The sequence below is a fragment of the Chiloscyllium plagiosum genome, chromosome 12 (genome assembly GCF_004010195.1).
Source record: "Chiloscyllium plagiosum isolate BGI_BamShark_2017 chromosome 12, ASM401019v2, whole genome shotgun sequence".
In the NCBI taxonomy this organism is placed as follows: Eukaryota; Metazoa; Chordata; class Chondrichthyes; order Orectolobiformes; family Hemiscylliidae; genus Chiloscyllium; species Chiloscyllium plagiosum.
In genome coordinates, this window is record NC_057721.1 from 48,985,380 (window position 1) to 49,003,190 (window position 17,811).

The following is a 17,811-nucleotide window of genomic DNA, read 5'->3' on the forward strand; positions in this document are numbered from 1 at the left end:
CCTCACACAGAAAATACTAGCTGACCCAACCCCTTGTAGCTAACTTTCTATTGTTTCATTTTAATCCTCACACTAAGCCTGAGGTCATGTGGGCATTCTGAAAGGTTAATTGTTTTCAAGAATGTTCCCTTGTACACTTTGGTCTTAAAGGGATACAGCAACAGAAAATACATTCCTCCCAAAACATCCACATACTGAGTGTCCTCACCTAAGAGATGTGTACAGTTTCCAATGCTAAATGTGGGCAGTGAAATGAATCAAATGAATGTGAAGTTTGACCCAAGAGGAGGGGGGAGTTGTTAGTAAATACGTGAAGGGTCCAGGAAGAATGTTGTGAGAGCTTGTAGCAAGATTAGGCGCAACGATACATTTACTTACCTTGATCACTCGCATAGGCAATAAAACATCTTGAGACGACTACAACCAGGTCCATGAGGACAGACTCCTGACGCTGATCTTCATAGCTACCTGCTTGCGCTGATTGGTTAACATGTCTAGGTCAAGAAAGCCTCGAGACAAGAGAGGAGCCCCTCTCCTCCAGTCCAATATACCATTACTCCAGTCCAAGATTCAAAAATCTGGGCACATATTTCCTGGACAGTTGCACTATTATCGTTATCCTCTAGAACCTTGTCCATGCAATTTTGGTCTCTTCTGCTGACAGAATGTACTGTTAAGAGAAACAATGTGGTTTTAAGTGGTGGAGTCTAGTGTTTGGTTGTGTTAGTCTCTCACAAACTTGGGCACTTTGCTGGAGATGGAAGGCCACTCAGTAGCACATTCAATAGAGCTGCATGTCACAAGCATGGAATTGTTCAGTGATGTAGGAAACACAGCAAGTATCATGTTTCCGTTACTTGATTTTGACAGCAAAACAGTTCAGCCCCCTTAATCTCCCAGCAAAGAAAAGGACAGAGACATACTGGAAAAGGGACAAAAAAAAAGCAAGACTTAGAAAAGACAAACCTTTTTTCTCTGAAGATTGGATGACCTGACAGTCATCATTAAGATTATGGAAATAATTTGATGCAGTAGTCAGAGAGAATGTGTTGCTGAACAAAGAGACCTTGGAGTGCAGGTTCATAGACTCCACTTTCGAGCTAAGGTAGGTAGGATAGTGAAGATGCGTTTAATATGCTTTCCTTAAATTGGTCAGAGTACTGAGTATAGGAATTGGGAGGTCATATTGCAGCTGTACAGGATATTGGTTCGGCCACTTTTGGAATATTGCGTGCAATTCTAGTCTCCCGTCAACAGGAAGGTTGTGAAACTTGAAAGGGTTCAGAAAAGATTTACAAGGATATTGCCAGGGTTGGAGTGTTTGAACCACAGGGAGAGGCTGAATAGGCTGGGGCTGTTTTCCTGGAGGGTCAAAGGCGGAGGGGTGGCCTAATAGAGGTTTATAAAATCATGAGGGGCATGATAGGATAAATAGACAAGGTCTTTCCCCTGAGTTTGTAGAGTCCAGAACTAGAGCATAGCTTTAGGGTGAGGGGAGAAAAAATTAAAAGGAACCTCAGGGGCAACCTTTTTTACACAAAGGGTGGTGAGAGTATGGAATAAGCTGCCAGAGGAAATGGTGAAGGCTGGTACAATTTCCACATTTAAAAGGCACCTGGATGGGTATATGAATAGAAAGGGTTTAGAGTAATATGGGACAAACACTGGCAAATGGGACAAGGTTAATTTTGAATATCTGGTCAGCATGAAGGGGGGTCTCTTTCTGTGCTGTACATCTCTATGACTCTAAATACAGTAAGATAGTGCCATTTCTTAGTCCTACAAAAAGTCCAAGATTCTCAAATGCTTTATTGATCATTCTCTAAACTTGTCTTGCCAACCTTTGTTTGCACATGCAACCAGGTCTCTGTGCTCCTGCAGTCAGTTTAATATTGTACTCATGGTAATTAATTTACACTGGGAACAGTAAAAGCTCCAGCACCGATCCTTTGGGAATTTTGTTATAAACCTTTCAGTTCATCAAGCAACGATTAGAACTACTATTTTATTAGATTAGATTTCCTACAGTGTAGAAACAAGCCCTTCAGCCCAACAAGTCCACACCGAACCTCCGAAGAGTAACCCACGCAGACCCATTTCCCTCTGATTAATGCATTTAGCATGGCCAATGCACCTGACCTGTACATCTTTGGACTGTGGGAGGAAACTGGAGCACCCGGAGGAACATGCAAACGCCACACAGTCGCCCGAGGCTGGAATCGAACCTGGGACCCTGGTGTTGTGAGGCAGCAGTGCTAACCACTGAGCCACTGTGCTGCACCTATTTCCTGGCACTTAGAAAATTTCACATCCATTTTCCTGTTGTCCCTTTTATTCCACAAACTCTATAAATGTTTCTTAAATCTATTGTATGGCACTTCATTAACTGTCTTTTGAAAGCCCGTGTAGATATAAATAATTTTCTCAAAAACTCAAATTAGCAAAATATACAACTTGCTTTCAACAAATCTGGTTCACCTTAATTAAGTCAAATTTGCCCAAGTCTGATGCGAAGTATTCTTTGCCATAGCTCCTGCTTAGAGAGTCAGAGACATACAGCATGGAAACAGACCCTTCGGTCCAACTCGTCCATGCTGACCAGATATCCCAACCCAATCTAGTTCCACCTGCTAGCACCCGGCTCATATCCCTCTAAACCCTTCCTATTCATATACCCATCCAAATGCCTCTTAAATGTTGCAATTGTACCAGCCTCCACCAATTCCTCTGGCAGCTCATTCCATACATGCACCACCCTGTGTGAAAAAGTTGCCCTTTAGGTCTCTTTTATATCTTTCCCCTCTCACCCTAAACTTATGCCCTCTAGTTCTGGACTCCCCCACCACAAGGAAAATACTTTGAGGGGCATGGATAGGATAAATAGACAATTTTGTAAACCTCTACAAGGTCACCACTCAGCCTCCGACGCTCCAGGGAAAACAGCCCCAGCCTGTCTAGCCTCTCCCGATAGCTCGAATCCTCCAACCTTGGCAACATCCTTGAAAGGGTTCAGAAAAGATTTACAAGTTTCACAAATCCTTCTGATAGGAAGGAGACCAGAATTGCACGCAATATTCCAACAGTAGCCTAACCAATGTCCTGTACAGCCGCAACATGACCTCCCAACTCCTGTACTCAATACTCTGATCAATTAAGGAAATCATACTAAATGTCTTCACTATCCTATCTACCTGCACTTTCAAGGAGCTATGAACCGGCACTCCAAGGTCTCTTTGTTCAGCAACACTCCCTAGGACCTTACCATTAAGTGTATAAGTCCTGCTAAGGTTTGCTTTCCCAAAATGCAGCACCTCACATTTATCTGAATTAAACTACATCTGCTACTTCTCAGCCCATTGACCAATCTGGTCAAGATCCTGTTGTAATCTGAGGTAACCCTCTTCACTATCCACGACACCTCCAATTTTGGTGTCATCTGCAAACTTACTAACTGTACCTCTCATGCTCACATCCAAATCATTTATGTACATGACAAAATGTAGAGGTCCCAGCACTGACCCTTGTGGCACTCCACTGGTCACAGGCCTCCAGTCTGAAAAACCCTCCTCCACCACTATCCTGTCTTCTACCTTTGAGCCAGTTCTGTATCCAAGTGGCTAGTTCTCCCTGTATTCCATGAGATCTAACCTTGCTAATTAGTCTCCCATGGGGAACATTGTCGAACGCCTTACTGGGATCTAGATCTGGGATCTGGATCTGGATGTGTCAAGTAAATAACAAATCAGCAGGGATACGAGAACTTCCAACAGCCTACAAAAAACAAGAATCTTGAAACTGACGCTCAACTTCTGATGTCAACACTGGTGTCACCCAATAACAGTTACATCATATTATTGGTTCTTCATGACAATTCAAGAAACTTGGAGTTATACAGCATGGAAACAGACTCTTTGGTTCAACTTGTTCACACCAACCAAAAGTCCCAACCTGACCTAGTCTCATTTGCCCATATCCCTCTAAATCCTTCCTATTCATATACCCACCCAGATGCCTTTTAAATGCTATAATTTCACCTGCCTCCATCTTCTCAACATTGTCTTTTGTCAAATCCATAGCAAAAATTGCCTGCTTCAATCCCCAATTGCTTTAGATTTAGAGTCATACAGCACAGAAACAGAACTTTCAGTCCAAGTCATCCACACGGACCAGACATCCCAATCTGGCTCAGTTTAGTTTGCCTGGGTAACTATTTGAGAGAGTTCCAAGGGACTGATGAAGCTAGAGAAGGTGCAGAAATAAAACAGTTTAAACCAGTATGCCTGTGTCTTGGTGCAAAACTGTTAAAGAGTTGGCAGAGATGTTTGAGAATATTTTCTAGGCCTTTATGCTAGGCCTCCAAAACACCTGGTATCCTTCAGTTATCATCGGAGGTGGTACAATTGCTAAATATCCATTCATTTGTTTATTCTGCAAATCAATGCAAATAAATTATGGAAGAACAACAACAAACTTCTAGACTGATTTCTCTGTCACATCCTTCCCTCCATAAGTGCTAATTTATTTAAAACTAAGACATCTTTACTCTGTCCGGACAGAATGCAGGTGATGGTCTCAGTGATCTTCACATCACCCGGTGAATACAAGCACTGAAAGCCTCAAGAGTCTTGCCATCCCACTAATTTTAGTTATGGTCTTACATGCATCAACCCTTCCTCTGGCTCAGTAATAGCGACAGAACCTTTACTGGTTTCAGAGGTACTTCTTTCTCAAACCATTTCATCTTTCTCCAATCAAATCCTACCTTTTTAGCACAGTCACTTCTACTTGCCAACTTCTGGCACAGCTCAACATCAATTTTTCTTCTTGGCTTGTTGGTATGATGTCTTTTTAATGTTAAAATACACAAATGTAAATAGTTGTGATACCAGTGGTAGATTGTGCAACTGCTAGGACCAGACTTGGGAAGGATAAGCTGACCACTATCTGAGAGGTTGGGCAACAAAGGATTCACCCTGGTGCTCAACCTTCATCTAGCCACTTATCAAATACTGAATTTCTGAAGCTAATAAGAGAACTATGGGCAGACAGATCGCCATTCTATGATGAACTGTTCTATGACCCTAAACATGCTGAAGATTGAGAGATTGCAGCTATTGAAACCAAAAAAAAGGCAAAATAAGCAATTATGGAAGCGGTCAGTAATCCACATCTGCCCATATAATTATCTACAATAGATCCTGTAATATTGGGTAGAATAAGGAGGACAACATTTTGTAAAGTTCACCTCAATCATGTACAATATTAGTGATGCATTTGATGTTTAAACGACTTTATATCCCTCATAATGACTATATTTAAGTTTAGTCCAGCTAAGTGCTGCACTCAAGAAAGAAAATTAAGGATTCTTACAGTTTAACATTGGCCTGCTGAGAAAACCCATTTTATTGAAATAAAATACAAATATATGAATGGAATAAAAATTAAAGATGGTCTATAGGGAAGTTGTGTGTGCGACTAAAAGAATCTCAAATGAAAGTCTCCCATATATTCAACATAGAATATCTAAACCACAAGTGTATTGTGATTCAAATAATAATTACATCTAGGTGTTCCCTTTTCTATAAACCATTAAAATGCAGTTGACCCACTCCTGAGTTTTGCTGTTAGTATAGGAACTCACTTAGTTTACGTTTTTTTTTTAATTAAAAAGTTTAAAATCAACAGATTTTAGCAGATTCTACTTGATTCTAAAGTTTTGTAATCATGTACAGAACAGAAATGCATTTTACTATTTTTTCATGACACTGGAACTGGTACGTTTCAGACCATTATTTTAATTTAGGTATAATTTTATTGTTTTAAGCCAAGTAACACTTTGAGGAAACAAGAACAGCAGCAATTTCTATTATTTTCTCTGGTAGCTCACTTGTGTACGTATTCATATACAACCATATAGTTTGCAGTTCAGCTTCACATTGTTTCAGTCAGATGCAAGTAATCACAGCTCTGCCCAAATGCACAGTGTAAATAAAAATTGAGTAAAATGTGATTAAATTTACAATGATTACTTTGCAAATTGGTTCATCTTGAATACTTCTGAAGAAAATGTAACTGATATCTTTGCTTTTGCCTAGGTCACTATCATATTTTATTACTGAAAGTAACGATCACTATTTTTATTCTTGCCAGCAAACCAAATTTTACAATCAATACATGCACTTGAGATGCAAGAGAATCATATTTAATTTCTACTCCATATTAAGGCTGCTTGGTTCAGAACACATTTTTAAGGGGGTGGAGGGCACTGAAAATAGAGTGAAGAAATACTTTCTTTTGGAATATTGAAGTGCCAGTGAATGACGAGCAGCAATCATACATGCTGCAAACTAAGGGATCAGCAGAGTTGATTTGGCTGCTTTTTGATACATTGACCAGCTATAGTAAGCGTTTGAACTACTGGCCAAACAGATCACTAAAACAGGATTCTACTTTAGCCTCTCCAAGCTTACAACTACTCTTTGGACATCCACACCACTCAGCTGAGTGTTTTAATATCATTAAATGGGCATATTTATAATGAAACACACTATTTTTATTTCCACACCCCAGTAGGTCTTTACTAGTGATTAAACTATATTTTTCACATGTATTTAACTCAAAATACTACAATCAAGACATTTTATTAAATACAGAAAGGCAGACTACATTGCAAACCTATATTAAAAGGTTTAAATCCTGTGGAAGAATTAACCACTTTCACTTGATCAAATCAACTGCACGAGAAAAGGAAGACTTACAAAATTAGACAGGAAGGAACTATGAATTGTTTGTGGCCTATCCTACTGTTTATTTAATGCAAATTACAGTACCAGTATCTATTCGGAACCGAGTCACACAGAACGAATTGTATTTACAGGGATAAACATCAAGCATACTTCACAAAAATTTATATTAAAATGAAATAAAAATTCAGTCACAAACAGAAGCATTCAAGTAATAATGTTAAACAGGTTTTTTTTTTGTTTTTTTGCTTTTTTTAAAACCAAGACAGTTCACAAGTGATGCAATGGTTGTATATTATCCATAGTCCTTTTTGACAAGAGAGGTGGTCAAGCTTTTGTATACAGGCTGTGTGAAGCATAGCAAAACATCTCTAATGCGGATTATACAGGCAAGCAGGTAGTCACACAAGTAAATTACCACGTTTAACCCTTTGTGTACCAATTGCAAACTGCAACTAAAAACAAGGATGTAGGCAATGACTTTCAACATTTCACCTTAGTTTCAAAGATTTGGTTGATCATTGCAATAAAATTCTAACCATTCATTTCAATTTGGAAATCAAATTGATCAGGCAGCAATTGGAGACACCAGCCCCCCCCCCCCGAGAGTTCAAACAAGGAGAAATTTGGATCAAAATTATGCTACTTTCACTAAACCCAATCACTGAGAGACTACAGCTCACATCTACTTTGTATTCCTGGTATAATGATATTATTTGGACCTTCTCAGGACCAGGGAATTGAAAGAGGAATGGCACCAAATAGCACTTTAAAAAAAAACAAATTAAAGCACTGAAACTTCATTACAGCCATTGCAATACAAATAGGCTGGGCTTTAATTTAATTCTAGCTGGCTAGCAACATGCTAGTGGATGACTCTCATTTGATTTACTGCTAAATCAATAGCCACATTTCTGAATCTCTGTTCAGCAAGCGGACTGAAGTGTTTTACTTGTTTGTCTTTTCCTCCTCTCCCTTGAGGAACACAGAAGGTACTGAGATTGAGTTTTGGATATTTATACAAATTGCGTAACAAAGACCATCCCAACCAAACTACCAGTTCACATTGCTAATTAACTCATTCACTACCCGCTGCCACTATAATTATTACAACAGCACACATCTTGAAAAATTTACTTAAGAATTTTCTCAAGATTGGGAGCTGAAGTAACAATTCTGTAGTGAATAAGCTTTTTAGTAACAATAAAACACACAAAGATGAGGAATATTTATTGCGAATGCTAAAAAATAAAAACCTAAAGTATGTCTACCTGTTTGAATATTAATTTCCATATTGTAATAAAAATATTTTTATGATGTGCACTATTAAATAGCTTACACCAAAAAAAAAACTGTACAAACCAACTCTGGAATCCCTTAAGACTGCCCACAGAGCTTGAAGTTGCGTGCATATACCTGCAGTTTAGGATGTAATGCCAATACCCAGGTCTGCTCAACACTTTCTGCTACAGCATCCATCAAAATCTACTGTCAAGTATCAGCCTAATGCTCACTGCAAGTTCTGCTCATTTGGCACTAGCCTAATTTAATCTATGTCCAAAAACCTTTGCGCACCCCCCACCCCCCTCTCCAGATTTTGTAGCTCAAACTGGTAAAATATGTAAAAGCAGGCCATGGTTTGAAAATCTTGAAAATGTGCTTCCTACTGTGAAAGATTTTTTTAAAAAACAACTCTAAACCACCTCTTTCTAATTTTTCTTTATGTGGAACAGTTATCTTGAACTCAGAAGCTCAAGAAAATGTTCACTTTGATCAGACCCTCAAGGAAAAAGGAAAGCATTTATTGTAACCAAATTCTGAATAAATTTGCCTTTTTGTTAAAGAAATTTAACTAAGGCCAGTGGTCAGTTCTGAGAAGCAGCTGCAGCAAGGGCCTATGCACTGTCAAAATGGTACTAAACACAAACAAGGTGAGAGATAATAACCTGGAAAAAACACTTCAAAAACAAAAATACAAAAAAAAACTAACTTTGGATTCAATTTCCAAAATTTCATTTTCTTCAAAGGGACTGCATCACTTACATGGTGAAAACTTTTAAAAAAGTTTATGATAATACAGGATCTCAAGAAATATAAAGTGGACTGAAGTTCATCAGTCTGTGGTGTTGAATTGCCAGAAAATACAAAGCCAATTATTTGGCTAAATTATGATAAGGACAGGCTGTAAAAGATTTAACAAAAATGACAAAGTGATCGTGTACACTCTATTACAGAAATCAGACAATATACACAGCCAGTTCAACTTTACTTGGAAATTAACTCAGTTTGTACACTGCCAATGCTAGTGCATATCTTGTGGCTTGTAATGAATATATACTGCAGTAGAGATGCTTTAAGGATGAGCAAACCATTCAGATTAAACTTGCCCTTTTTCCCATTTTTGCCCGATGTCCACTTCTCCACTGCAGTATTTAGTGGCATTTCCTCATTTTATATCATTTTACAGATCTAGTTTGTGAATCAAAAAGTGACAAATATCACCAGTGTGGTATTTTAGCAAAAATTGTGCTAAGTCTGTTACAAAAACAGACAGAAGGAAAGGGCAAAAGCTCAATGAACAATATAAAATTGTTCCTTTAAAGGCACTAACCAAATCCTAACAGTTCTCTCATCCTTAGTACAAATTCACATGAAACTTTAGAAGTTGCAAATTAAAGCTGCAGTTCAGATTGAAAGCCATGTAATGGGACACTCCAGTGTTAACTCGGTGCACACAAGATAAAAGCATTTGGTAAAACAAAAGTAATTAAAATCAAAATTTGCATTATAAAATGTCAAATAATTATATAATTTGTACATTAAAAATTTAAAGTCATCAGTTCATGCAGCACTATTAGCAACTCTGCCAGATTTACTTTCATTCCTAGATTCATATCCTACAGTAAATTTTTGGACAGTAAAACAGAGTTGGCATAGCACAAGTGTTCAAAAGTTGGTTACACATGTATATAGATTCTAGTATATTATATTGTGGCTTTCTTTCAAATTAACTGGAAACAATTTTCTGTAGAATAATCCAGCCTCAAACCGCAAATTGTCATAACCTGCTGAGAGCCCAAACATTTTAAATAGTGAAATATGCAACTTTTGAAGTGTTCAACAATTCTGTACATCTGTTTTTGTTCCAACTGCAATGTGAATCTGATACAAGCAATAAAAATAAAACTTCTCTACAAGACAGATGTCAACTTAAAAAAGGTACATAAAGGGTTAAATATGAAAGAAATAGCAAATATACTGAGGGACAATTAAAAAAAAAATCAAACATTGGAAGCAAAGGCACTCCAAACTATATACTATACAGCACTAGTTCCTTATTGTTACATCGTAGCCGCACCTATAGTACAGAATTGAAACTATATGGCTTTAAAAGCTCTCCTACAATTAACAAAATTTGCCCTGAATGTTTGTTGCTCTCATCAGTTCCCAGGTCCACATACTTTATGTACAAAACAAAAATAATCAAAAATAAGTGGTGGTTTGAGAGGAGATGGCTGAAAAAGAGGACAGGAGAAAAAAACGGAAATCTGAAATCATTGGGATAATTTTTTACACTCCTTCAAAGAACTCAAGATTGTATTTCAATTGGTGTAGCTCAGAAATCATCTGGGACCTGCAGTTTTATTAACTTGAATGTATATGTGCCACACTGCTTCTGCAACACCTTGCTTTAAATAAATGGGACCAGTATAGAGTTGCACTGGACCATAAAAAAAATCTTTAGCCCTGAAGAGTCAAATGTTCAATTGACAAAAAAAAAGTACTGAAAATATCAAACTTCACTTCTAGGCAGGGAAATTATGGTGACTTGAGTCTCTGGTCTTTCTTGCAGTAGCTATTTCAGAGGATCTGTACCCTCATCAGTACAGGTCCAGTATTGATAAAACCTTAATATCTATAACTAAGTATTACTACCTTCTTACTCAGATTAAGAATGAATCTGATGGCAACGCTTCATGCCAAATCAAATCCTGCACTACACCAGAGTGAAACACACCTCAGCCTTTCATATTTTTGGATTGGGTGGGGGAGATTTGAACACTACGGCAGACTGCAATAAAAGATTGTCAAGGGAGGAGTTTACCATTTCTCCTTATTCCTTTTCAATCTCTCTTCAGTGAGTAAATGATTGGTTGGTATTTATTTTGTGTATATTTTTGAAACAAGATTAAATAAAATGAACACTAATGACAATTTTCATAGTTGACCAGCATTTTTGCAGCTGACTGGAAATTTGAGCCAGGGCTTTCCCGTCCTCAGGTTGAGTTGGATGCCGAAGCTGAAGCCGCATTGGTAGACTGTCCACGGTCCACAGCAGCGTTGGTATCTGGGACAGAAGGCAAAATACAAATTACTTTCTTGGAAATAATTCACCAATGAAATTAAGGTTGGAAATGCTATCCTCAATTTAAAAACAAGTACAACATTGTAAATATCAATCCACAGAAATTTGGTATATTGTCACAGAAATAACCATAGAATAATTTCCCAATTAAATTTATTTTCAGCCTTCATTGTTAAATGTCTGAATTCTGACTAGAGAATTTCTAAAGAACCTTCTGATCTAGTAGCTTTTAAACTTGACCATTCAAAAACAAAAAGGTCAATTTAAGCACTTGGGGTTAACTATAAATGCCTGGTATCCCAAGCAAACAAGTTTTAGATAGCTAAAAATATGCTGAGCAACAGAAATAACTGATAAGGTAATAAATTATTTTAGGATTCATTAAACCGGACAGGAGGACTTTTTCAAAAAATGCCTGAACTAGGAGATTCATTTCATCTGGCAAAACGGCCTATTTAGATTGGTCTCATGAATAAAGTATGCTTCCTAAGGTATTTCACTGGAGTGCTATAAAGCAAAACTTGACACAAACAAACAGTCTTGGTGATATTATGACAAATGGTTAAAGTGGTAGGTTTTAAGGAGTGTCTCAAACAGGGAAATTAGGTGAAGAGATAAAAAGCTTTCCCAAAACAAAAATATCCAGAACTTGAGGCCTTTGCAGCATGGCCACCAAAGGCAGATGGATCAAAATCATGGCACTTAAGCACTAGAATTAGAAGCACACTGAAATTAGAGGATTGCGGTCCTGCAAATTAGTATGGAGGGATGAAACAATGGACAGACCTGAAAATAAGTATGAGAATCTAAGTGCTGGTTAACCAGAAGCTCACATAGATCAGCAGATCGAGTACGATTGCATAAATAAGACTTAGCTGCTTCTGTACTAACTTGCACAAAGTCTTGGATCACCTCCAGCTTTTAAGGTTTGAATATGGATACCAGCAAGAACAGGTTAGGATAACCAAGTCAAAAAGCACCATCCACAAAGACGAGGGTTTCAGCAGATAAACTAAGCTGGCAAAAGCTAAGACAACATTATGGAGTAGGAAAAGGCAATGCCATTGGAAGCAACTCTCATGATTAAATAAGATGGGGTGGCATTGTGGCTCAGTGGTTAGCACTGCTGCATCACAGTGCCAGGGACATGAGTTCGACTCCACCCTCCGATGACTGAGTGAAGTTTACTTGTTCTCCCAGTGTCTGCGTGGGTTTCATCCGGGTGCAAAGGTATGCAGGTCAGGTGGACTGGCCATATTAAATTGCCGATAGTACTCAGGGATGTGTAGGTTAGGTGGATAAGCCATGAGGAATGCAGGGTTACAGGGATAGGGTGGGGGGTGGGTCTGGGTGGGATGTTCTTTGGAGAATTGGTGTGGACTTGATGAATCTAGTGACTTGTTTCCACACCGTAGAGATTCTACTTGATGAAGGCAAAATTGAGAACAATGTACCATTTGCCAGACAGTAAAGTTGAGGTACTGTCTAAAAAATGGTAAGCAGCAAATGAGATAATGGCTAGTCTTCTTGATATTTAATTGGAGAAAAGGCAGTGAGACAATTTGGAGAAAGTGCATGGATCAGGAAGGGTAGTGGTGAGGTAGAGCTGGATGTGATCAGCATACACACGACAACAATATTGCGATTTTGAATGGCACGTCAAGGGGTAGTTTGCAAATGCTAACCAAGTGAGGGGCAAGGCTAGATCCACAGTGGGCAGAGGTAGTCGTGCAGGAGCTGGAATTCTTTTGATATCATTAGCAAAGTCAAAAATCAAACCTGGCAAAATGGAACCAAGAAAATTTAGCCCAATCTAGCTACATAACAGTTAAGAGGCACTGGAGGAAGGTATAGGTGGTCTGATTAGAAAGTTTGCAGATGATGCTAAGATTGGTGGAGTAGCAGATAGCAAAAGGGGACTGTCAGAGAATGCAGAATATAGATAGATTTGAGAGTTGGGCACAGAAATGGCAGATGGAGTTCAATCTGGGAAAATGCAAGGTGATGCATTTTGGAAGAGCCAATTCAAGAGCGAACTATACAGTAAATGGAAAAGCCCTGGGGAAAGTTGATGTAAAGAGAGATCTGGGTGTTCAGGTCCATTGTTCCCTGAAGGTGGCAACACAGGTCAATAGTGCGGTCAAGGAGGCATACAGCATGCTTTCTTTCATCGGACAGGGTATTGAGTACAAGAGTTGACAGGTCATGTTTCAGTTGGTTCACAGACTTTGGTTCAGCCACATTTGGAATACTGCATACGGTTCTGGTCACCACATTACTAGATGGATGTGGATGCTTTGAAGAGTGCAGAGGAGATTCACCAGTATGTTGCCTGGTATGGAGGGCACGAGCCATGAAGTGAGGTTGAGTAGATTAGGATTATTTTCATTAGAAATATGGAGGTTGAGTGGGGACCTGTTTGAGGTTTACAAACTCATGAGTTATAGATAGGCTGGATAGAAAGAAGCTTCCCCCCACCAGAGTGTGGGACTCAATTACCAGGGGTCACCAGTTCAAGGTGAGAAGGGAAAGTTTAAGGGAAATCTGCGTGGAAAGTTCTTTACACAGAGGGATATAGATGCCTGGAACACGTTGCAAGCGGAGGTGGTAGAGGTGGGCATGATAGTGTCACTTAAGATATATCGAGACAGATACATGATTGGGGAGGGAGCAGAGGGATGTTCCTGTGCTGTAATTTTCTTTGTTCATTGTTCACTGGAATGAGAGGGGAATCTACCCTGGGTAAAACAAAACCAAGGACAGTTGGAGAAAACAGTAGTGCAAAGATGGCGATGTTTCAAGTAAAGGTTAGGTACATTCAAGAAACAGGCGTAAAGGCAAAATAAACCAAAGACACAGCTTCTTTCTCACTCAGATGGTGGTAGGAATCTTGCACTCACTGCCTGTAAAAGGGTGGTAGAGACAAAAACCCTCAACAGTCAAATTATATTCAGATGTGCATTTATGATGCCAAGACATAAAAGGCTTTGGGCCAATGCTGGAAAGTGGGATTAGTTACGTGGCTGTTTTTTGACTATCAGCGACTTGAAGAGCATTTTTCTGTGCTGTAGATCTGACTCCTTGGGTGAAAGATGTTGAAACAAAAAGAAAAAGGAGGTGCAGCATTTGTTAGGTGAATTCTTTGAAGGAGATTCAGTCAAATAAAATTTATGGCAAAACAAAGATCAAAATAAGCCTGAGACAAAATACAGTTAGGGTCAGCATAAAAGCAAAAAAGAAAGCATATATTGTGGTGAAGGGCAGTAGGAAACCAGAGGATTGGGAAGCCCACAAAAGGCCAACAGAAGACAACTAAACAAAAGAAATGAGGGGGGGAGAAGACTTAAGAGGAGGGTAAGCTAGCCAGTAATTAAAAAACGATTATTGCAAGAGTTTCTTTTGATATATTGATGGTAAAAGAGGGGCAAAAGTGGACACTGAGCTGCTGGAAAATGATGCTGTAAGAGTAGTAATGGCAAACAAAGAAATGATGGAGGGACTGAACAAGTACCTTGCATCAGTCTTCACAGCGGAAGACAGGAGTAACATTCCAAAAATTCAAGGGGGATGGGGGGCAGAGGTGGGCATGGTGGCCATTGCCAAGAATGAAGTTCTAGAAACACTGAAAAAGGTCAAAAGATGGATAAATCACCTGGACTACACCCTAGAGTTTTGAAAGAGAAAGCTGAAGAGATAGTGGAGATCTTTCAGGAATCACTGGAGTCAGGTAGAATTTCAGGACTGGAAAATCACTACTTTAACCCCCCTGTTCAAGGAGGAAGTAAGGCAAAGATGGGAAACTATATGCCTGTTAGCCTGATGTTGGCTATTGGTAAGATTTGAGCCCACTGCGAAAGAATGGATTTTGGTATACTTGGAAGTGCACGGTAAATAGGACAAAGTCAGCATGGTTTCATGAAGGGGAGGTCATGCCTGACAAATCTGTTAGAATCTTTTGAGGAGGTAATGAGCAGGTTAGACCAAGAAGAACCAACGGACATTATCTATTTGGACTTCCAGAAGGCCTTTGACAAGGTGCCACACAGGAGGCTGCATGGTGTTACAGAGAAGGTGGATAGAAGATTGGCTGTCTGGCAGAAAGCAGGCAGTGGGGATAAAAGGGTCCTTCTCAGGATAGCAGCGTTGACAAGTGGTGTTCCACAAGGCTCCGTGTTAGGATCACAATTTTTCACTTTATACATGAAAGATCTAGTTGAAAGAATGGAGGGCATTCTGGCTAAGTTTGCAGACAATGCAAAGATGGGTGGAGGGGCAGGTAGTATTGAGGAGGCAGAATAATTTAAACAGGTTAGGGGAGTGGGCAAAGAAGTGGCAGATGGAACACAACATAGAAAAGTGCGAGGTCATAGTTTATGCCTCTATTTTCTAAATAGGCAGAAAATTCAGAAATCTGAAGTGCTCAGGGACTTGGGAGTTCTGGTCCAGGATTCTCAAGGTGAAACTCCAGGTTGGTAGTTAGGAAGGGAAATACAATGTTGGCATTTATATTCTAGTCCTCTCAAAATAAATAAGAGCAGGTATGTACTTTGGAGGCTTTAAAAGGCTCTGGTCAGACCACATTTAGACTATGAGGAGCAATTTTGGGCCTCATACCCAAGGAAGGATGGAGAGACCCTGGAGTGGGTCCAGAGGAGGTTTGTGAGAATGATACCAGATCGAAAGACTTAACTATGAGGAACATTTGAGGACTCTGGGTCTACAATCAATGGAGTTCTCAAGGATTGTCTAATTGAAACTTACAGAATACTGAATTGCCTGGATAAAATGGACATTGGGAAGATGTTTCCATTAGACTAGGGCTCAAGTGAACAGCCTTAAAGTAAGGGGAAGACACTTTAGAACAGAGATGAGGCTAAACTTCTTCATTCAGAGTGGTGATGCTATGGGATTCATTACCACAGAAAGCTGTGGAGGCCAATTATTGAGTATATTTAAGGCAGAGATAGACAATTTCTTGATTGTCAAGGGAATCAAAGGTTATGGGGAGAGTGAGAGAATGGGGTTGAGAAACTAGATGGGCCGAATGTCCTTATTTCTGCTCCTTGGTCTTATGGTCTAAAAACAGCCACCAACATAAAAGGGAACCCGAAATCTTGTACCAAAATTGAAACAGTAAGCAGGTAGTAAAAGATGGGCTCCCTATTGAGAGAAAAACAGGGTGATGTATGCTTGAACACACAGGCTAAGAATGGAATATTTAATGAGTACTTTGTATCGATGTTTCGCAAGAGAGAGAAGAAACAAACAAACAAAAAAAATCAGTACAAGAGGGGGCAGTAAAGGTCAGCTCTGGGGTAAAAATTGACAGGTTGCACTGGAAATGCTTATAACTGGACTATTTGACAGTCTGGATGGTTGATTGAGAAACAGACAGTTGGAAATGGTGAAAGTACTTGACATAATCAAACTTTAGGTTGGAAGAATGTGGCTGTTTCTTTGGACCAGAAGAAATTGAAGGGCAGTGAAAAAGATTTGAGATAAGGTACACCATGATGAGATGTCCCCACCATTTGATGGCAGAAAGTCTAGAAGTAGATGTTTGATTTGTCCAGAGGTTAAAAGGTTGCAGACTTTTATGGGAGGTGGTTGGTGGAGGATGGGAGGAAGAACATTCTTGTATATAAAATCTAATAACCTGGATCTGGGTGGTTATAGCAGTGGAAGAAAAGATGGCTACTTACTGGATGCAAAGTTGAGAAAATTAAGCTTTCAGGCTCTATGGGGATGGATTGAGGAAAATGAATTTACTGGAGTATTCTACAAACAGTGGGGATGGAGGATCAATGGGCTAAACAGCTCTATTCTGCACAAAGACTAGTGAAATACAGACGTTTGGTCAATCCAATTTAATGCAGGCAAGTATTGAGTTTGGGGGAAAAAGGGCAAGTTAATATAGAAATTAGAAAATCATATGGTAATCAGAGCAATGAATGCAAAAGATAATAAGTCACACTAAACCCTCAAAACTCTGACTTGGCCTCAGCTGGAGCACTACCTGTAATGCTGGGTGCTACAACTAATATAAAAATAGTAAACCTTCTCCCAGGAGTAGCTGCAAATGTTGCACCATCCTTAAAATCGGTTTTCTGGAATATAAATTATATGCCTAGTACAGCATGCATTTATGCTGATGTTTTTTCTTCATTAGTTAATTGTTCCTATAGTAGGGTACTTTAAACCTGACAAATATTTCCACTCATCCAATAACTTTTAGAAGTTGAGTGTTATCACACTTTTACCATCTAGGACTGAAGTCAGTATTGCTATGAATCCACAAATTTTGTTTACTGTTTCTTTTAAATAGAGCTCAACAACTTACACTGCCAAATTACTTGCACAGCAATATCACTCCTTCCATTTTGTGGTGTTCACATCGCCACAACACATTAGTTCAGATTATTCTGCTATTAGGTAAAGTCACCATAGTACCAGAGGGCCATAGGGATGCTCTTTCATTAGACAGACACAACAGGTTGTGGTTTAACCTCAGGTGAGGGTTAAGGTTGAGAAGAACAGTTCTTTATGGTAATCTCAGCAGTTTGGGAAGTGAACTCACACTGCAGGCTGGTTTGCAGTGCAGAGTAATAAGATTCAGCCAACTGATCCCCATACCTGGATGTATATTACACACAGATATACACTGGGAGAAATAGAGGACTGCAGATGCTGGCAATGCAAGTC

The 17,811-nt window shown here is 39.2% G+C and overlaps 1 protein-coding gene across 1 annotated transcript in view; it reads right to left on the reverse strand.

Annotated features, from left to right (window-relative positions):
- Window positions 1-6,784: 6,784 nt before the first annotated feature.
- The window catches only part of gsk3ba (glycogen synthase kinase 3 beta, genome duplicate a), a 189,022-nt gene continuing 177,995 nt past the window's right edge, over window positions 6,785-17,811 (reverse strand). Inside the window, exon 11 of the mRNA XM_043701008.1 lies at window positions 6,785-11,091. Within this exon, the coding sequence (XP_043556943.1) occupies window positions 11,021-11,091 (71 nt within the window). The 3' untranslated portion in view covers window positions 6,785-11,020. The remainder of the gene's footprint in view (window positions 11,092-17,811) is intronic.